The sequence below is a fragment of the Onthophagus taurus genome, chromosome 2 (genome assembly GCF_036711975.1).
Source record: "Onthophagus taurus isolate NC chromosome 2, IU_Otau_3.0, whole genome shotgun sequence".
Taxonomy (NCBI): domain Eukaryota; kingdom Metazoa; phylum Arthropoda; class Insecta; order Coleoptera; family Scarabaeidae; genus Onthophagus; species Onthophagus taurus.
The window spans coordinates 4,621,319-4,643,517 of record NC_091967.1 but is presented as its reverse complement, the minus strand read 5'-3'; the positions used below and the strand labels follow the sequence as shown (position 1 = coordinate 4,643,517).

At 33.9% G+C, this 22,199-nt stretch overlaps 2 protein-coding genes and 2 long non-coding RNA genes across 5 annotated transcripts; 1 reads left to right on the top strand and 3 right to left on the bottom strand.

The window, feature by feature from the left end:
* Positions 1–265: 265 nt before the first annotated feature.
* LOC139428912 (uncharacterized) lies at positions 266–1,265 on the bottom strand. Its single transcript, XR_011639583.1, has 3 exons — positions 1,159–1,265; positions 840–1,081; positions 266–479 (listed from the first exon to the last, which is right to left on the bottom strand). It is a non-coding gene; the product is annotated as an uncharacterized lncRNA (long non-coding RNA).
* Positions 1,266–1,885: 620 nt separating this feature from the next.
* On the bottom strand, positions 1,886–7,733 carry LOC139428913 (uncharacterized). Of its 2 annotated transcripts, none has more exons than XR_011639584.1 (3): positions 7,644–7,733; positions 7,467–7,576; positions 1,886–7,316 (listed from the first exon to the last, which is right to left on the bottom strand). It is a non-coding gene; the product is annotated as an uncharacterized lncRNA (long non-coding RNA). The 2 variants fall into 2 exon arrangements; XR_011639585.1 differs by having other exon boundaries at positions 1,886–7,313.
* A 3,400-nt stretch (positions 7,734–11,133) lies between these two features.
* On the top strand, positions 11,134–12,513 carry LOC139429154 (uncharacterized). Its single transcript, XM_071194643.1, has one exon. It carries the CDS (start codon positions 11,134–11,136, stop codon positions 12,511–12,513), a length of 1,380 nt encoding a protein of 459 aa, XP_071050744.1.
* Positions 12,514–12,820: 307 nt separating this feature from the next.
* On the bottom strand, positions 12,821–22,133 carry LOC111423635 (glutamate receptor ionotropic, kainate 2-like). Its single transcript, XM_023056910.2, has 13 exons — positions 22,007–22,133; positions 21,800–21,946; positions 21,404–21,752; positions 21,212–21,353; positions 20,993–21,157; positions 20,386–20,538; positions 14,454–14,894; positions 14,177–14,400; positions 13,986–14,123; positions 13,496–13,929; positions 13,323–13,438; positions 13,110–13,262; positions 12,821–13,051 (listed from the first exon to the last, which is right to left on the bottom strand). Exons 1-13 carry the CDS (start codon positions 22,089–22,091, stop codon positions 12,860–12,862), a joined length of 2,739 nt encoding a protein of 912 aa, XP_022912678.2. The 5' UTR covers positions 22,092–22,133; the 3' UTR covers positions 12,821–12,859.
* Positions 22,134–22,199: the final 66 nt, after the last annotated feature.

The following is a 22,199-nucleotide window of genomic DNA, read 5'->3' as shown; positions in this document are numbered from 1 at the left end:
GTTGGGTTGCATCACGCACTGTTTATTCTCAAAAAGAGAATAAATGTAGATAAGTGAGATAGAGTCATAATAAGAAAAGAGGCGATCTGAAAAAGTTTTCTTCATCTCTCTCATTATCCGAGGAATAAAATACTTTCACTTTGCTCAAGGGTTTAATGTTTAAGGATCGATAGCTAACAATTAATACATAAAGTTCATTGGTGTTACTTAGATGCTGTGATAATTTTAACATTCTCTTAGTTCACCGAGAGAACATAACCTAGAATTTGTGACAGAGTGATTTTTTGTTGGTGAAAATCTTATCTTAAACCGTTTTGTTTACTTCCAAATGTATCAATTATTATAGTTCAGCTCCTAAAGCACATTTTTCATCCATCTTTTGAGGTTTTAACGTTATTTTGAGGAAGAAATCCTTGATTAAATTTGAATTTTTCTAACTTTACTCATTGTTGAAATTTGGTGTGTACTCCAATGTATGTCTAAAAAAAGGAAAGGCAACGTTGAATACGAAGTTTTATTACGTTTCATAAAGGAATAAGGGAGAAATCAACGAAAAGAGAATTAAATTTTGAAGGTTAATTCCGAGAAAAATTAAGAGATGGCGCTAGTTTCGAAGCAAGAATTTTGAATTTTGAAAAGGGCGCGAAGTTAAGAGCCAATCAGAAACGAGGAAAAAACAGTTGGAGTGCCGGGGTATATAAGGAGATCGCGAACCGGGAGTGAAACAGTCGTCGTCGGACCAGCGTTGAATCCACGTCGTCAGATAGAAGAAATTTTGAATCTCAAGAGATAACCTCAAAAATTTTAGATAATTTTTTTAAAAAGTCAAATCAATTTACGATATTAAAATAAAAGAGAATCATCCGAGAACTACCGATACTTCTTCGAGATCATCCAAGACCCTATTTCCAAAGAACAAACAGTTCAATTTCCCGTAAGAAGAATCCTGTAGACAATCCAGAAAATTAGTTAGTGCCCCGAACACAAGAGACAATCCATAATCCAGATACCTCATTGAACGCCAATCCTTTCAACATCACAGTGAGTCGGAAGATAATTTTATTTTATTATTTAACATAACCTACAAAAAGAAAAATCGAAGAATCAAACTCAAAGAACAACTCACAAGAGTTTCCTATAATTTTGATGAATACTTACTTGTGGGTAAAGATTTATTAGTTTTCTTGAATAACGTTCATTTCTTAAATTCTATTTTTTTTTTCAACGAGTTTGATGACAACTTAAGACATCGGCCGTTTGTTATTTTCAAAGAACGGTTCTAACGAGTTTTATCCTACTCTCTCTCTCTCAAATAATAAACGGGTTATAAATAAATAATAAATAAACAGTTATCAATTTTATTTAAAAATTTATCTCTCGTAAATAAGCATCGTTATTAAAGTAAATTTAGAAAAACCATTTTCTTTGTTACTCATAAAACGAGTTAATTTGATTTTGTGTTAATTAAATGAATTTTTTGTCGAACCTGATTAATATTCTTTTGAACCTGAACTTGCCCGAAACCCTGAGTTTTTAACAAGAGTCTCTTAAAATTAAAGAAACCCAAATTTATAATTTAATAACTTGTGTAAAAACACACAAGTAAAACATCACAATACAATCGTTACTATTTAAAATTCTCCTTAGAAAGAATCTTAAAAACGCACCAAAATGAAGTAGGACTAATAAACATTTTACTAAAAAGGAAATAACAATCTTTAAATGTGGAAATGTCCTTTAGTGTATCTTGTTTAGTGATTTGATGGCGTGAATTGGCGCACGCATGTATTAAAGAAAAAAAAATTAAATAAAATAAAAGTTATGTAAAGCAAACGCTAGGGCCTCCGTGCCTAACCGTGGGATCTACTATTGAAACAAATTATGAAAGAAATAAATAAATATAATTTATTTAAATAAATTAAAGAAAAAATACAATATTTAAGGCATACATTCGAACATAGACGCTACAATACTAATTATTATAAATTATCTTATCGCATGTACTCTAATAACGACTACTTACATAAACTAATTTAGGTACTAAAATAAAAATAAAAAATTCTTATTAGCGGTAATGGTGAGGAAAACGAGAATAAATAAAGAAAACTTTGCGTAAATCTAGCTTAAACTATGGGCACAAACGAGAGAAGAATCTGCCAGATCCAAGATTCCGGAGGAGACTGAAAGCTATTGTTACGGAAAATCCGATTGACATATTTTTCCAATTTAATGTTTGAATTCAATTTGTATTATATCACAATGTAATTATTGTTAAATTGACGCACTCTATGCTTTTTTGTAAAATGGAGAAATATTATTACTAAAATATTAAAAATATTATTCCTTGTGGAAAATATATTGAATAATTCTATATCTTGAGCCAGTGTACCATATGTACATATAAATAGAAAATTCGTGCAAAATAATTGAATATTAAAATAGTATTATTTAAGTGTTTTCCGAACCTATCCTTTGATATCGACTCCTTCTGCTGACAGAATGAGAGTCATTCGGCTTGGGCATACAGCATATCAATCCTATTATTCCACGTGGAAAATAATCATGATGCAATTATACCCACTTCATAGGCATGCTGGAGGGTTTGTAAGCCTCACTAACGACAATGCCTCCATGAAAGTACTAACTCTCATTGAGATCAGAGCATCATGGTTATTTTCCACGTGGAATAATAGGGTTGATATGTAGTATGCGCAAGCTGAATTACTCTCATTCTATCAGCGGGAGAGACAATATCAAAGGATAGGTTAGGCAAACACTTAAATAATACTATTTTAATCTCAAATTATTTTGCATGATTATTCTATTTACATATACATATGGAAAACTAGCAGCTTCAGATATGGAAGTGTTCAATATACTTTACACATAATTATTCAGCCAGACGCAAGCTTTCGTTTGAGATATAGAACATTGAAATCGGTCAAACCGTTCTTTAGTTATAGCGAATTTAATCAAAATTATTTTTTTTCTAACTAGGGGCCAGACTTCCAGTCGATAGATACGTGGAGTCATTTAAATGGTAGGTTAGGCAAACACTTAAATAATAGCTTTGTTTGGTATCTTGCACTAACGTACACCAGTGCACACTTTTTCTTAAAAATAGTGTTTGGTAGACTGGTGCAAACAAGTGTAGATAGTGCCGCCGCGTTTGGTAAGCGATTGAGTTTTAAAAGTGCAGACACTTTTCACACCGACTCGCCGGCAAGTGTAGGAAGTGTAGTGTAAGTCGACATAACCTTTAAGACGTATTTAGTTTTTTGAAAGTGTCAAAGTTAGATTTATTTAAACAAAAATAAAATATTGTAAGCTAGTAAAAACAATAAATAACAGTTTGATTTGTAGAAAACTTTCTATTCAATTAAAATTAAAAACCGAATAGGAAGTTCTCCGGTTAAATATAATGGCTAAAATTGCAAATTCTTTTATCTTTTTTACTTAAAAGTAAAAATACATTTTCTTCATCATCGCTGTCCAATTCTTCAAAAATCATATCATTGTCTTCACTTTCGGTGTCAGACTCTAATAGGGTCACTACAGGCAACATTTCCTTTTTTGATTTATTCATCTTGATTCTTTGATCAATAATAAATTATTCAACTTCCTACAGAAATAATAAAGATTACATAACCTATAACAGTCATAATAATCCGTTTTACCAAACACCTAAAATTGTTACACTTATGCACTTTGAAAATGTGTTGAAAACTGAGAGTTGTCAACTGCACTACACTTGCTACACTAGGAGTATTTATAGCAAGTGTACCAAACACAGCTAATAGTATTTTAATATCAAATTATTTTGCACGAATATTTTAGTTATAGTAGAAACCACGAGAGCTGACAGTGACAGATCGCTTAAAAATGGTATGAATCAAGATATGGACGTACGACTTAGATTATTTCACCACATACATTTAAATGTAGGTTATGTTAGTAATGGAGGTTATATGTCAAACATTGTCAAAGATATTATTTAATGATTTTCCTTTCAAAGAAAGCATTTTCGGCTTGTGAAAACACTAACAGATTCATGACAACGCTCACAAGACGTTTCGATTTGAGGTTATAATTATAGAATGACATCCCTTTGAAGAACAGACGTACTTTTTCGACGTGGCCATTTGAATTGTACAGCAGACATATTAAACTAATGCTATCTCTTTCCAACACACATTACTCTCTAGCGGTTTGTGAACTACGCATGGCATTTGTAAGAGCGGAGAAAATGATGATTTACTGCCAGCTCTCGTGGCGTCTACTATATACGTATATATGCAATTTTTATTATAATTCCTCGTGGAAAATATATTGAATAATTCTATATCTTGAGCCAGTGTACCATATGTACATATAAATAAAAAATTCGTGCAAAATAATTGAATATTAAAATAGTATTATTTAAGTGTTTTCCGAACTTATCCTTTGATATCGACTCTTTCCGCTGACAGAATGAGAGTCATTCGGCTTGGGCATACAGCATATCAATCCTATTATTCCACGTGGAAAATAACCATGATGCAATTATACCCACTTCATAGGCATGCTGGAGGGTTTGTAAGCCTCACTAACGACAATGCCTCCATGAAAGTACTAACTCTCATTGAGATCAGAGCATCATGGTTATTTTCCACGTGGAATAATAGGATTGATATGTAGTATGCGCAAGCTGAATGACTCTCATTCTATCAGCGGGGGAGACCATATTAAAGGATAGGTTAGGCAAACACTTAAATAATACTATTTTAATATCAAATTATTTTGCATGATTATTCTATTTACATATACATATGGAAAACTAGCAGATTCAGATATGGAAGTGTTCAATATACTTTTTGTAATTCGCTACGGTAATGGAAGCTATAACAGTACTCAAACGGGTGCTGTAATGAGACTCTTTACAGCATCCGATGCTGTAATGTGATTTTAGTAACATTTTATGGAACCAGTTCAAGTTGGTGACATTGGGTCATTAATTTTTCTAGTTGTCAATGTGACAATTTTTGTCTATGGATGTTTAAACACGTTCTTAGCATCGAATACACGGTCCACAATGATGAAGACATTGAACACTGAGCAATTTCTCTTATTTTGGGAGGTGTACATGAAACATTTTTTTCAGGTGAATACATTTTGTGTTTTGACAGTTTCTAATTGTCAATTCAAATTTCTATTTTCAAGTGTTACGGTGTTACCAACTGCTGCATACCTATTTCCCTATTTACATTGTCAAAATTTATTTTATTTTTGTTAAAAAAAAGGGATAAAAACGCGAATTACAAAAAATAGCATAAAAAACACGTTTCATAAGACTTAAAGCACTCATTCATTAAAAAACTCGTGGCTTCGCCACTCGTTTTTCAATTTGAATTCGTGCACTTCAAACGTGTCTTACGAAACTTGTTTTTTAATATACTATTACACATAATTATTCAGCCAGACGCAAGCTTTCGTTTGAGATATAGAACATTGAAATCAGTCAAACCGTTCTTTAGTTATAGCGAATTTAATCAAAATTATTTTTTTTCTAACTAGGGGCCAGACTTCCAGTCGGTAGATAAGTGGAGTCATTTAAATGGTAGGTTAGGCAAACACTTAAATAATAGTATTTTAATATCAAATTATTTTGCACGAATATTTTAGTTATACGTATATATGCAATTTTTATTATAATTCCTCGTGGAAAATATATTGAATACTTCTATATCTTGAGCCAGTGTACTATATGTACATATAAATAGAAAATTCGTGCAAAATAATTGAATATTAAAATAATATTATTTAAGTGTTTGCCGAACCTATCCTTTGATATCGACTCCTTCCGCTGACAGAATGAGAGTCATTCGGCTTGGGCATACAGCATATCAATCCTATTATTCCACGTGGAAAATTATCATGATGCAATTATACCCACTTCATAGGCATGCTGGAGGGTTTGTAAGCCTCACTAACGACAATGCCTCCATGAAAGTACTAACTCTCATTGAGATCAGAGCATCATGGTTATTTTCCACGTGGAATAATAGGATTGATATGTAGTATGCGCAAGCTGAACGACTCTCATTCTATCAGCGGGGGAGACCATATCAAAGGATAGGTTAGGCAAACATTTAAATAATACTATTTTAATATCAAATTATTTTGCATGATTATTCTATTTACATATACATATGAAAAACTAGCAGCTTCAGATATGGAAGTGTTCAATATGCTTTACACATAATTATTCAGCCAGACGCAAGCTTTCGTTTGAGATATAGAACATTGAAATCGGTCAAACCATTCTTTAGTTATAGCGAATTTAATCAAAATTATTTTTTTTCTAACTAGGGGCCAGACTTCCAGTCGGTAGATACGTGGAGTCATTTAAATGGTAGGTTAGGCAAACACTTAAATAATAGTATTTTAGTATCAAATTAAATTGCACGAATATTTTAGTTATACGTATATATACAATTTTTATTATAATTCCTCGTGGAAAATATATTGAATACTTCTATATCTTGAGCCAGTGTACCATATGTACATATAAATAGAAAATTCGTGCAAAATAATTGAATATTAAAATAGTATTATTTAAGTGTTTGCCGAAACTATCCTTTGATATCGACTCCTTCCGCTGACAGAATGAGAGTCATTCCGCTTGGGCATACAGCATATCAATCCTATTATTCCACGTGGAAAATAACCATGATGCAATTATACCCACTTCATAGGCATGCTGGAGGGTTTGTAAGCCTCACTAACGACAATGCCTCCATGAAAGTACTAACTCTCATTGAGATCAGAGCATCATGGTTATTTTCCACGTGGAATAATAGGATTGATATGTAGTATGCGCAAGCTGAATGACTCTCATTCTATCAGCGGGGGAGACCATATCAAAGGATAGGTTAGGCAAACACTTAAATAATACTATTTTAATATCAAATTATTTTGCATGATTATTCTATGTATATGTATATATGGAAAACTAGCAGCTTCAGATATGGAAATAGCCAACGTTCCACATTGGAGCACCAGACTCATCCGCGAGTCCATCGAAATAGAGAAGAACGGTACCTTCAACAAGAGAGATGACGCCATGCACTTGTCAGCCACTTAGAAAACGGTCCTACACCATCCCCGATCCGGAGCAGCCTTCCTGAGGGTGGGGATTTTGGGCAGACTATAGAGTTTGGGGCACCTGCTTGATTTTTCCCGAGGGATTAATGTTTTCTTGATCTCGGGGCCTATTGGAGATGCCTCTATTATCGATTTGGTGTTTTTTTCCAGGTAAGTTGTATGGTTTTTTGCTGCTAAAAAAAATTAAAAGTCGAATAAACGATGAAAATATTTTATTTCGGTGCTATCTTCGAAGATTTCGAACGATTATCGTTCTTCTTCAGGCAGGACTAAGGAACATTCAGATATAACAAAAACACAGATAAAAAAATATATATAATTACCGTCGGTGTAGGAGCATCGAGAGTGAAGAGAGTATTGTTTCAGAGTATTTCTTCAAAAAGATTCCGTTTACGAAAAATCCAAAAAATTATTACAAAACAAATTACCAAACCTGTAGAGAAAGAACCATAATAACTAAATATAAGAAATCAAAAAAGAAAGAAAATTTTTAAACTTACACGTTAAAATTTCCTTTAAAATTAAATAACTTGAGTCAACATGATGAGGAATGAAATTGGACTGAAGGTCATAAGGAACGTTCGCCAGATGATAAAGGTGAAAGCGTGAGGGAAAACGAGTGGGAATAAGAACGTTAACATAAAATCTTTCCATACTAAATTAATTCTTCGCATCATTAAAAATCTGAAACATAAAATTAAAATAGAAAATCGTATTGTTACCATGGGAGACAAAAATGCACGCCTCGTTGAGTTGGATAAAGAGTCATACATAAAAAAGACATTAACTTTTTTCAAAGAAAATAACATTTTAAAAATTAAGAATAATTTTATCTTTGTTTGTTTATTTATTTATTTATCTTTATCTCTCTAGCTCGACCTCTAGCTCTTCCAGGGATGCGTTCTTCTTCCGAAGGGTTTTCTTCTTAGAAAAAACAACATATGCTTGTATAAAGCTAGATCTACACGATACGCGAAGTGGTTCGCCACTTCATTGAAGTATCTCTAGCCAAGTACCCCTACCTCAAGTACCTCTATCACTACCTCAAGTATCTCTATCTGAAGTACCTCTACCTCAAGTACTATAATAAATGTTTCAATATTTTATTTAGGATGGACTTTCATGGAAATCCTCTACTCTCGGTTCAAGCTCGACCTTTTAATATATTTTGTTTCCGTGCCAACAACGTGAGAACAACTCTTAAAATTGTTCAAAGTATTGAAAAAATTTCTCTAAAAATTAATATTATTTTTGAAAATAAACTGGTAGAAACAACCGGTTTTTACGGAAAACGTATAATGTTTTCATACAATAAAATTTTATTTATTAATTAAAAAAGAAATACTAAACAATTTTTATTATTAGTACAAGAAAATATAAGAGGGGGAATATAAATCAAAAATAGTGCTGCCATCTCTTAATCATATCTATTATTATTATAAAATCCACCAGCGCCCCCATAGCGGACAAATCCAAAAATAACACTTTACGCGTTACCAATTTTTACGTAGCGGTTAGCAGTCTGGTATAAAATAGTCAATGATATTATATATTCGGCTCTATTAGGTGAGGTTTCGATCTTTTGATTAATTAAGCAGAAACCGCTAAATAATTTATGAGATGGAATTGTAGATCTTTTGACTAATTAAGGTTAGGTCTTCTTTAATCTCGGTTTCAAAATCAAGGAAAAGAAAGTTGAGAGCAGCCATGTCATAAAAAATCGTGAGATGTTGAAATTTGTTTAAAAATCACTCAATTTTAATAATATGTGTTACATATAGGCATAGGATTCAAGTAAAATAGTTTTTGTAATTCGCGATGGTAATGAAAGCTATTACAGTACTCAAACGGGTGCTGTAATGAGACTCTTTACAGCATCCGATGCTGTAATGAGATTTTAGTAACATTTTATGGAAGTAGTTCAAGTTGGTGACATTGGGTCATTAATTTTTCTAGTTGTCAATGTGACAATTTTTGTCTATGGATGTTTAAACACGTTCTTAGCATCGAATACAAGGTCCACAATGATGAGGACATTGACTCTGAGCAATTTCTCTTATTTTGGGAGGTGTACATCAAACATTTTTTTCAGGTGAATATATTTTGTGTTTTGACAGTTTCTAATTGTCAATTCAAAGTTTCTATTTTCAAGTGTTACGGTGTTACCAACTGCTACATACCTATTTCCCTACATTGTCAAAATTTATTTTATTTTTGAGAAAAAAAAGGATAAAAACGCGAATTACAAAAAATAGCATAAAAAACAGGTTTCATAAGACTTAAAGCACTCATTCATTAAAAAACTCGTGGCTTCGCCACTCGTTTTTCAACTTGAATTCGTGTATTTCAAGCATGTCTTACGAAACTTGTTTTTTAATATACTATTACACTACGTTTGTATATAAAAGTGATATAATTAAAATGAAATTAAATGTTACAGTTTAAGTACTTTCTTAGCGCCATCTAACGGCGAATACATGTAACTAATAGAGAAATTTACAGTAACCTACAATTCGAGTTGAAAATGCTATGATTTTACTTTGATTTTATTAACACTAATTATTATATTATTTTTGTAATAAAATCGTAATATCATGAGACCTGGCAACCTTGGTTGAGAGATATTATTTGAATTTGTAGAGAAGATAAAAGTTTAAAATTCTAGGTCATAAAATAAATGACGGATAATAAATACACTAACCGGCAAAAAAAATCGGCCACTAAAATATAGCCACAATTTCAAAGCTGGCTTATTTGCAAACTACTCATTCGATTTTGATGATTCTTTTTTTGATCGAAAGGTTAATTCTTCTGTAATAATCCTGCGATAGAAATTTTTATTCGGATATTAATTTGAGCATATACGGGGTGCAAGAATGAGAAAACCTTTTTTTTTGCGAAATTTGTAATACCCTGTGATGTGCAGCTGCCACAGCAGAGGGTGTCAACTTTGTAGTTTTGATTAATTTATAGTGCCCGGTTTTTTTTGCCGGTCAATTTAGTGTATACAGGGTGTGTCAGGTATGAGTAGAAAAAAATTGAGGGGTTATAGGTCTTCTCTTTCTGAATAAAAAATTCTTATAACAAATTCTTTGTCCTTCTTAAGACATGATACGATAAAGTTAAGGGTTCACAAGTTTGAGTACCACTGGTTAATGAATTATACTGAGCAGGCTTTGCTTTGTAATTTGTTTTTAGTTTTGTAATTTTGTTGTTTTTAATACAATAAGCAAGATTATTTATTAAAACCTAAATTTTCACATTAAAGATAAAGTTATTCGTATAAAGTAAACATCCTCTAAAAGAATATCTCAAAAATGACTTTTATGTGTCAAATTAAAGCTATGTACAGGGTGTCCAAATTTCGATGGGTTTGCAGGGTATCTCAGTTATTATGAAAGGTAGAAAGTTGCGGCTTTCGCGAACCTGAGCTACTTTTTTGTGAAACTTACAATGGCGCAAACCAAATTTTCATAGCCCTCTTCGTTTTTAATATACAGGGAGTGTTTCAAAATTTACGATTTTCTGACACCCCTGTATGTCGGCTATCCGGAAACGTAAAAATGGGTTCTAATAGATTTTTTCACGTAGAATCCAATGGTGCACGTCGAATTTTTCTAGTCATCAAGGTTTTTGAGTTATAAAGAGTTAAGTATTTTAGAAGTTGAGTATTCAGTATTTGAGTTGTGTTTATAACTCAAAAACCGTGATGACTAGAAAAATAAAAAAAGCCGCGATACAGGAGGTGTCTGAAAATCGTAAATTTCAAACACTCCCTGTATATCAAAAACGAAGAGGACTATGAAAATTTGGTTTGCGCCATTGTAAGTTTCACAAAAAAGTAGCTCAGGTTCGCGAAAGCCGTAACTTTCTATCTTTCATAATAACTGAGATACCCTGCAAACCCATCGAAATTTGGACACCCTGTACATAATACATAATATTCATAGATCTAAAGGCAGCGTTTGATAAGGTGAATAGAAGGAAGTTATGGGAGGAGATGAGGAGGAGATTACTGGTGGGACAATAAACAGGGTGAGGGAGATATACGCAGAGACGATAGCTAGGGTAAAGGTGGGGGACGAGTTAACGGATAGGTTCTGGACAACGAGGGGTTTGAGGCAGGGATGTCCACTTAGTCCCGCTCTGTTTGCTTTGTATACCGCAGACATGGAAGACAGATTGAGCGGTGGGCAGATGGGAGGTGTGGTTGTAGGGAGGAGGAAGGTGCATTCACTGGCTTACGCGGACGATTTGGTGGTAGTGGCGAGAGAGGCGAAGGAGATGAAGGCGATGATGCGGAGTTTGGAGAGTTATTTTAGGGGGAAGGCTCTGGAGGTGAATGTAGGAAAGACAAAGGTTATGAAGTTCTGTAAAGGGGGTAGAAGGAAGAGCGAAGACTGGAGGTGGGAAGGGAAGGAGATAGAGGAGGTGAGGGAGTACACATATTTGGGGTACAGATTTAGAGAGGACAACAAGGAAGGCGCGGATGTGAGGGCAATGGCAAAGAAGGCGAATAAGGTGATGGGGCAGGTCTGGGGGTGGGGAGAGAGATTATTTGGAAGGGATATGGGAAAAAGGAAGATGATATTCGAGTGCTTGATTAGAAGTGTTATGATGTACGGGACGGAGCTTTGGGGGTGGAAAGAGCAAGGGCTGTTGGAAGGCGTACAGGCTAGGTATTGGAGATGGGTTTTGGGGTTGGCAAAAGAGACGCCGGAGTACATAGTCAGAGAAGAGGTGAAGGTTGATAAGTTAAGAGTGGAGGCGGGTAAAAGGGCGGTACGTTTTGAGGAGAGGGTTGAAGGGAGGTCTCAATGTAAAATTTTGGGGGAGTGCTGGAAGGAGATTAAGGCAGGGAAAGGGGGTTACGGGCAACGAGGGAGGGAGAAATATTTCAGAAGGGTGGGGTACTCAGTGAAAGCGGTAGATGATAGAAGGAGGGAAGGGATTGAGATGTGGAAAGAGCTGGAGAGCAGGGACAGAGATGTACAGAGGCAAGAAAGAAGGGGGCAGATAAGGGAGAGCAGGTACAACCCTAAGTACGAGGAAATAATAACGGAGGGATTGCCGAAGTACCTGTCGGTGGAGGGGGATGAGGAGGGGAAGAGGATGGTGGCAAGATTCAGATGCGGCAATGAGGAGAGAGCGAATAGGTATTGGATGAGAGATGATGAGAGGGGTTGTAGGCTATGTGGGGGGGAGTGGGAGTCGTTGGAGCACCTACTGAGGGAGTGTGACGAGCTAAGAGAGGAGGTGATCGGCTGGAAGCAGGTGCTGGGGGAGGGGGCAGAGGGAAGAGAATGGATGAGGGAGGTGGTGGCGACTAGGCAGCGTAGGGAGATGCGGGGAGGAGATGGGGAGGGGTAGGATAGGAAATAAAATGTATTGTATTGTAATGTGATATATGTAATTGTAGTATGGTTAAAATTTAATTGTTTGTGGAATGTATTGCTGATACATAAGCAAAGCCTGCTTAGTATTATTCTTTATACAGCAGTACTTAAACTTTCAAACCCTTAACTTTATCGTATCATATCTTAAGAATGGCATAGAATAGCACATTGTGTTATAAGAACTTTTTATTTACAAAAAGGGGACCTATAACCCCTTAAATTTTTTCTCATACCTGATACACCCTGTATATAAATAAATAATAAAATGAAAAGTTCATAAATAAATCTTTAAAAATCTTTATTTTTATTTACAACTCCGTTTAATCTACTTTAACAATTCCACTAACATCAGCTAAAGTATCTTCAGAATTTCCATTTTCATTGTTACCATTTTCATTTGAAGAAATATTCAAAGTGGATGTTTTCGATGAGAAAACATTGACACGTTTCTTTACAATCCAAAAGCTCACTGCGAATCGCAACTCAACCAAAAAAACTTCACCCAATCCTTTCTAAAAAAATATGACACGATTGAATAACAAAATTAAATTATATAGATTATACACTTACATGTTCTTCTAAAGCTGTTGTTCTGATATTCCAAAAAAACTCCATTAGCGAAATCAAAAATGCAATCGCAACTCCAATTCCTAAAACGAGAAATACTCCGCCAGTATTAGCAAGACCTAATTCGTTGCTAGAACTAGCCCCGCTATCAACGTCCTAAATTAAATTAATTTTAATAAAAATTAAATAAGAAAAATGATAAAAATAAAAAATTACGTCACAGGCTCCTCCACCATGCATTTCTTTCCACCATTTAGTTTTTAATCGGCTTAAAACACCCTCTTCTTGCAACTTAAGCACAGCTGTATTAATATCATGTCGATATGGAGAATCTGAATTAAAAAAAAAAATATGTAAATTATTTCTTTAATTCAGTCATAAAACCCAACTCATCGGCATTGCAATTCCATATCCTTTCGAATCCAATCTTCCCCCTACTTGTTTCAATTCACAATCTCTTTCGACAACGTATTCAATTGAAGAACTCTCCATAAGAAATGCGTACAAACCGTTTTTAGTCGTTTTAACTCTTTTGACCCCGTCGTCATTGCTTTTCTCGAAAACACTCGGTTTTGCTTGAAACATTTGCATCCACATGCGTTGGTACGTTGAAAAATTTGATTCTCTAAAAAACGCTTGAGTTGCCCCACCTTCGACGGTTCCGTATTTAATTTTGGTTTGTTTTGAAAGTGCTTCGGCGTTATCTATAGACGGCCCCATTTGAACCATCGTTAAAAAAGCCGCTAAATTTGCTGTGTAAGAACTTGAAATAATTAAAATAAAGAACCACCACATTGAAGAGGCCATTCTTGATGATATTCCTCTGAAGAAGATTTAGATAAAAAATTATTAAATTAATTAATTTAATAATTAAGTTACTTTGGGAGGAGATCACATCCTTGAGACATTGTCGAACCTAAAGAAAACCAAAAACAATTTTTTAAATCCCAAATGTTTTCTAATTCTTCTGGATTTAGATCGTTGGGGTTTGGATTTTCCCAATCTCCGGGTGCCATTCTGATAATTTTAAATTATTTATTATAAATTATTTTATTTCGCTAAATAATTACCTTGCAATAAAATATAAAATAAGAGTGAAACTAATATATGCGGTCACAATATACATCCAAACGATCGAATCGAAAGGGTTCATAAACGCAAAAATATCTCTATCGGTAGGTTTTGATTTACTATAAAGTATACTAACTCCTAATGTCATAAATGGTAAGCTAAAATCGACGGCGGATCTTCTTTGATGAGTTATTGTAAGATCGCAAATTGCCAAATGAGCTCTCTACAATAAAAGATTAAATACAACGTAATCAAAATCAAAAATATTTTTTTTACTCTGTCAAGTAAATCTTTGATGAGTCCATTCCACGATTTTGTAACGGGGTTATAATTTCCATACAATTTATCGGCTGCCAAAACAAATTTGTAACTAATATTCATTTTCTTGGCAATCTCATCGATTATATCCAAAGAAAATCCTTCGAATTTCGAGTTTCCTTCGAGAACTTCCCCCGGATATTGTGGTTCCCTGTACATTAAATAAGGACGTCCGATTCGCGAAGAAACGATAAACGTCGTATTTTGTAAAAACGTCGACATCTGTTGATGCATATCGCTTTCACTTCGTAACAAATTCAATTCATCAACATCAAAAGAACTCCATTCGGCGACAGGTTTTGTATTTCCATGAATAATTTCGACGACTTGCAAATATAAAGTTGATCTGGTGTTATTTTTAAACATTATTTTTCCTGTTACACCATTTTCCATTGATGTCTATGAAATTTTCATTAAATAAATTTTTTTTTAGTTGTATTCAAAACAGATTTTAGACCGAACTAATATTTCCTATAATGTTAGGATTAACTAATTTAATCTATGATTTTAAACTAAACTAGTATCGCTTAGACCAGAGATGCACAGACCGCGGCCCACGGGCCGCATGCGGCATGTGGCTGAAGTTAGATTCATATTCGAATCTGTACCAGATTCAGATTCATAAAATTACAGTTGACCAGACAAGTATTGAACATATCAATTGAAAAATAGTTTTCTGAAATTACAGAAGTTGTAATTAGAGTAGACACTCTAGTATGTTCCCTGTGTATCCTCACCCTCATTTTTGCCGCAGGGGCCGAGCGGTTCCTCGTTTTCAATAGCATACTTAGATATTATTTTCTCAATAACTAGAGACTGCAGCACCCTAGGACTAGCTTGGATTATTGCATTAGGTCCTCTGGTATCCTTCTAGCCCATCAGCACCCCCAGATTTGCCGTAGGGGCCGAAGGGTGAATTTTTCAATATTTCTCGTTTTCAATATCAAATATACTGTATCTTTATCTGTTCTAAATGAAGAATGCGACGAATCTGTTGGTTCCATGCCATCTACATCTAATGAAAAGAGAGGAAGACCGTATCTACCTTACGAAGATTCTGCAGCATCTAGTAAGAGACGAAAAAACACCACATTGCTAAATGAATATGGATTTGATGGCATATACAGTGCGTATTTCAGGGATTACGGTCAATGGGAGAAAGTGATGAAGCAAATGTAGTGGAGACTATAAGAGATTTGCAGCGCGATGAAAAAAAAGCAATTTTAAAACAGATCCACCATAATAAATCACAACCATTAACTGTAGTTGAAGCATTAAGCGTTTACATTGATTTAGATTTCACTAAAGTACAATATTTATACCTTAGAAATCTAACCAATGAGAAAAGTTGCTTTTTATTGCCACCTTCTTATCACAACATCTAGTAAAGTAAAAAAAGCTGTTATTCACCTGTTTCTAGCATAGAAATCAGCAATACATATGCAAAGGTAACATCTTTACAAGATTTATTAAATCACACAAGTAAGGTAGTGTGGCAAAATCCTGTCCCCTCTTCTGTGCGGTTTTGTCGACCAATTTCAATCGAGTTTCTAAAGAGACTCCCGAGAAAACAAAAGCCGTTGTGGATGATATACAAAGTCAAATTGGTAGTTTGAGTTCATCGGTAATTACAAAGCAAGGAAAAGCAATACAAATCAAACATGACATGTTTCTCACTATGATAGATGGAAAAGTTGCCCAAATAATAGCAGGTACATCTTCATGTTCGACATGCACTATTTGCGGTGCTAATCCACAGCAAATGAATAATTTAGAAAAGGTGGCGCAGCAAGACCACGATACGTTGCATGGAGATGATTTTACACATATCATATTATCTACCCTTCCGAAAGTGGTCAGCTACTACCGCAGAAAATAAACAATTAAAAAGAGATAAGAAAGCTTTGGTCCAGGCACGATTCCGCAAATAGCTTGGTTTGATTATTGATGAGCCAAAGAAATAAGTGGTAATACAAACGATGGAAATACTGCTAGAAGATTTTTTTGTAATGCTTCTTCTTCGGCAGAAATTACCAGTGTCGACGAAATATTGATTAAGCGATTTCACATAATTTTTCAGGTGTTGACATCGGGTGTTACGGAAACGGCAAAAATATACATTAAAAATTATGACTGGTATTACATGCCATCTTCCGTACATAAAATATTAATTCATGGTGAACGTATCATACGACATTTTGCAATTTTACCTAGTGGACAGCTATCATAAAATGCACAGGAATCTCGAAATAATGATTACAAAAAATTTAGACTACATCATGCACGAAAATGCAACAAATGGGTACAGGTTCAGGCAAAGTACTACTTCCGGTTATGTGAGATGGTAGAAATTTTGTATCTGAAAGTTACTTATTCTTATTCAGATTTCTACAAAATTTTTTAACTATTTCTAAATCTGTTAAAGTAAACTGCTACTTCCGGTCGACAGATTTGTTCCAAACGTTGGTAGAGATCAACAGTCTTAATTTAATAGCCACATACCAAATTTCATGGAAGTAGATAATTGCGTCTTTGAGTTATCGTGTTTACGAACGCATGTATATAATACATACATACTATATACTAACAGATACATATGTACAGATGTAATGCTAAAATGGTCAAAACAGATTCTAGGACCATCAAATGTAAAGATTCATCACAACCTCGAAACGGTAGTTTGGGACAGAACTTGTCTTCATATAGTTCGTATATACGAGGAAATAAAAATAATAATTAATAAATAATAAAAAGAAAATTGGTACTCTTACTTCCTGTAATGTAGAATATTCTTACCAAGTTTGAAAGGTTTATCTTTAAAAATAAAAAAGTTATTGATTTTTGATCAGCAAACGGACTAAACTTTCCATAGTGCGCCGGTCGAATACTGGTGGCCCGCCGACAGCAAAAATAATATTCTCGTACATTCGAAAAATAATAAATATTAAAGTACTTTGTTTCTTTTGATATTGTGAGCGACGTCCATAAAACTAAGACGGGAGCTTATTGGTCAGCAAGCTATGTTTATAAAACCCATTCAAGATTCAGAAACAGCTACAGAAGTTAGTTATGAAATTTCTCGAATGATAGCAAAGCGAAGTAGTCCCTTCAATGATGGGGATTTTGTAAAAGAATGCATAGAAATTGCCGCTAAGAAAATGTGTCCAGAAGCAGCAAAAACGTTTGAGAAAATTCAACTGAATCGTATGACTATCCAAAGACGAATTATGTCTTTGTCAGGTAATATTGCGGAACAATTAACTGAAAAAACTAAGATCATTGAATTTTTTTCATTAGCACTCGACGAATCCACTGATATTAGTTCCACAGCTCAACTTCTCATATTCATACGAGGTGTTACTCAAGATTTTGAAGTCTTAGAAGAGTTATTAGGAATGTGTTCATTGAAAGGTCAAACCAAAGGAGTTGATATACTCAATGTACTTTTGGATGAGTGTTCAAAAACTGATTTGGACTTATCAAAATTATCGGGAGTTGCGACTGACGGTGCTCCTTCGATGATTGGTGTCAATTCCGGGCTAGTTACTTTGCTGAAAAGGCATCTGCAGTTTTACTGCATTATACACCAAGAAGCCCTCTGTTCTAAAAAAATTGAATTTCAAAATGTCATGAAAGTGGTAGTTTCGACTGTAAATTTCATAAAATCACGAGGACTCAATCACAGGCAATTCAAACAATTCCTTGATGACATCGAAAGCGAATATGGAGATTTACTGTATTATACAGAAGTAACGGTATGTTCACACAGCGGCCCGATATTACAGGACCGTTCTTTCTCCGGAACGATTTCTAAATTTAATAGAAGAAATTGGAATATTTCTGGCGGAAAAGCAAAAGGATGTCCCGGAACTTAACAATCCTGATTGGTTGTGTGATTTGGCTTTTTTAGTTGACATTACAAATCATTTGAATGTCTTCAAGGCAAAAATCAACTGATATCCCAGCTCTACGCTCACGTATCATCCTGTCAAAGCAAGAAAATGGCTAAAAAATTCAACAAAACTGCGATTAATTTCAGTTATGTAGAAAAGCTAGATATTTTGATTCAATCTTTTCAAGACAGATTTTCGGAGTTTAAAAAAGTGAAACCTCTGTTGGACATATTCAGCAATCCTTTCACGATTTCAGTTGAAAATGCGCCAGAGTCAATGCAGTTAGAAATTATCGACATTCAAAACGACCAAGATTTACGCAACAAATTCAACGAAGGAGACTTGCAGAACTTTTACCGCTGCATTGATAAAAATATGTACAAAGAGTTGCGCACAAACGCTCTGAAATGTGCCAGCTTATTTGGTTCTACCTATATATGTGAACAAACTTTTTCAATACTAAATAATAAAACAAAAAATCGAAACCGCCTTGCAAATGATAGTTTGGAAGCAGTTTTACATGTTGTTACAAGTAAATTTGAGCCAAATATAAAAAAGATTGTGCCACGCTTCAAATTAATAAATTCTTTTTCAATTTTAATACATTATTATCAATTCTTTATTGTCTTTAATTACCTATACTTCTACGCCATCAGTTCATGATTTGCCCGAGTGGCCCCTAGTCTTAATAAGTCTGTGCATCGCTGGCTTAGACCAATGATGGCGAACCTTTTGAACTGGAACTGGATTAATTAAACATTAGCAATCCATTGTAGGTTGAATCGACTTCTTGTCAAAGTGCTCTCGCTTATGGAGAGGTCGAGAAGTAATAAAATTAACAATTTTTGTTACATCAGATTTTACATTATTCAGTTCTGAAAATTCTGATTTAGCACACAATACCTCCTGATGGATAATGCAATACGATAACAGTTTCCATAAACAATTTCACGAATCCCACATTTTTTCCAAGCATATTTGGTGCCCCAACTATTATGACAGACCGCCACAATTTTAGAGATATCAATGCTTAAGTCACTCAAGCTTACATATTTCGTTTCCTGATGTACTTATTGGCACTGATTCTAACTTTATCAACTCTTCTCTCATAGTAAGGACATCAGAATATCTCGCAATAATGGTCAACTGTGCATTTGATGTGATATTAATGGTTTCATCAAGAGAAATCGAATAATAGTTAGAAATAAGTATTTTTTTAGTTGATTCTATGGAATAAGCAACATAATAACTTGCTGATGCTAAATTGGTAGAACTTTTTACAAATTTAACGATGGAGTTTGATTGAAATTTGTAGCCTAGCAGTGTATTCCTTTCTATTATCCATAGTTTTCTTCAAGAGCTCACAATGAGTAGTTTCAAAGTGTCTTTTTGTGGACAATTCCGTGCATCTCTTTTTGTCCATATATCTTGGAAAGGTCGGCTACTTGTACTTCCGCACTTGTTATAATCCAATCTTGCTTTTTTATTTTTTTGATTTTCCATTATGCGAAAATAAAAAAATCAAGAAAGATGTAAGTTTCTGATCTGCTAAACTAGCTAACCTAACTATGAAACCTAATTAATTAATTATTATAAATTGAATTATGGAATTTCTTGTGACACACCTCCATTGAGGTTCGCCATCACTGGCTTAGATCTTTAAAGAATATCCTCTTTTTGGTGTTAATTTCTTATGACGTGCTTCAAAGCCAAGTTAAAAAGTTTTAGAACCTCACTTGACAAGTCGAGTTCGTCATTATAAATTTTGCCTATCACTTTGTGATTTTTCTGACATTTCTTTGTCATCTTGTTTTTCCATTGATGCACTCAAAGTATGTTTAAGTTACGATGATCTCGCCAATAATGCGATACTAATTTAGTCTAAAGTATGTGTTTATTATCACGATAAACTTAAAGCTTTTCTTAGGTTGAATTAGTTCATCTCAACAAAGTTATTTAGGCTGAAATCAAGTTAGACCGGTAACTGCTATACTTACAATTTTTAAATAACTTGCAACTCTATATCCAGCATCCCATTTTATCATATTTTTACAAGACATACTTTGCATGACTGGCCGTTGAGTTAAATATAATTGATAAAATCTCTCCACAAAGAAATTTACAGCATCGTGCATCAAAGCAGGTTCAATCTAACAATAATTACAATAGTTTGCAAATTTTAATCAATTTTTTCCTCGAAGACTGCGATATTTTTTTGTAACGTAGAATGTTGTGCTGATTCTGAAACTGTCTTCAGTTTTTCTCCATCACGTCCAGTTTTCGAGATATACCCAAAAATGTGGAAAATCGTAAATTAAAAAGCATAGTAACGGTTCATGTTCGGTATATTTTTTATTTTGCATAGTGTGCTTCTGTAGCTATATGGACATGAAAGTAGAGATCCAGACGAACATTTTGAGGTATTGATGGCATATTTTTGCTGCAGCCTAAAACAACTCAACAAAATCAAATTGGGTATATCTCGAAAACTGGACGTGATGGAAAAAAACTGAAAACAGTTTCAGAATACACAGTCTTCGAGATTTTTCTTGTAAACTAGTATTATTTGTATAAAATCTTTAAAAATATATTTTAACGGCATACTTTAATTTCGTGTGGTCCAAATGCTAATTTTCTATTATGATACATTTCGCTGACTTCCCAATCCCTTATTGTATTCTGTACCGGTTCATCTTCAGGATCGAATAGTCTTACTGTTGTTATATTGGAGTTTGAATCGATTTTAGTGTAATCAATTGTATGGGCGTCCTAAAAATAAATTAATTTAATCATTTTTGTTTTAATTAAAATTAAAAAAAATACTAGAGATGTTATAAAATAACTATGAAAGTAATCCAACATCTCAACTTCCTTTACATCCTTTAAAAGGGGAATTACATGTTCCAGATCGCAATCGATGATGAAATGAACGTATCCTCGATTTTTCAAATCTTTTATTAACGCTCTGAAATTGAATTCGATTAAAAAAAAATTATTTAATATTTACAACTTAACCTATTATCGGCGTTTAATTCAATTTGTCTTATTAAAATTCTCTCTTTTAAATCTTTTTGTAAAGCCATAACGTATTGTAATCTAATAAGACTTTCGTAGTCTTGAAATAAAATCGCAAAAGAGTTCCAATTCAAATTTTTAACAACTGTGGCTAAACCAATCGAAAATAATTTAGCATCAGGATGAACATTTATTGAAGTCGTTTCTTGGGGTTGAGATGAAGACCAATGAATCTGGACGTTTGGTATTTCTAAGTTGTTGCAAATTGACGTCACTATTGGGGCTACAGCAGGCGAGGTTGGACCAAAAATACCCACTAAATTTTCAGTGCTACTTATTAAATCGCACGCTGAAATTATTATTTATGAATCGAAAAAATAATTTTTTTCTGATTACCTTCATTGTATACGGAATAAACATCATCTTTAGATACAACTCTTTTGGTCGATTCGAATTCGATGTGGATGTTAAATGAATTGAAACGAGATAAAGCAGCGTCAAAAGCCATTTCAGTATCGTGACTATCATCGTGAATCAAAAGACCTATTTGAGGAATTAAATAAATAAAAATAATTATTTCTAAGGATTAAAAAGTATTCTTACCCACGACGTAGCGTTTTTTTGATTCACACTTAAAAATCGTCAATAAAATGATAACAATTACTGTGAAAAAACGGCATAATTGCATTATAGTAGCGCAAAGACTAAAACCTTGATCTGTTATAAATACAAAGTACGAACATTACGCGCACATTAAAATAATTGATTTGCGTTGATGCCAAAATTGTTTCAAGAT

Excerpts from the sequence above, each read along its gene's own strand:
- LOC139429154 (XM_071194643.1), top strand. The coding sequence starts at position 11,134 with ATGGGAGGAGATGAGGAGGAGATTACTGGTGGGACAATAAACAGGGTG.
- LOC111423635 (XM_023056910.2), bottom strand. The coding sequence starts at position 22,091 with ATGCAATTATGCCGTTTTTTCACAGTAATTGTTATCATTTTATTGACG. Across the intron at positions 14,124-14,176 it reads ATTTTATATTTTATTGCAAG|AATGGCACCCGGAGATTGGG; the intron begins GTAATTATTTAG and ends TAAAATTATCAG. Across the intron at positions 13,930-13,985 it reads GGATGTGATCTCCTCCCAAA|AGGAATATCATCAAGAATGG; the intron begins GTAACTTAATTA and ends AATCTTCTTCAG.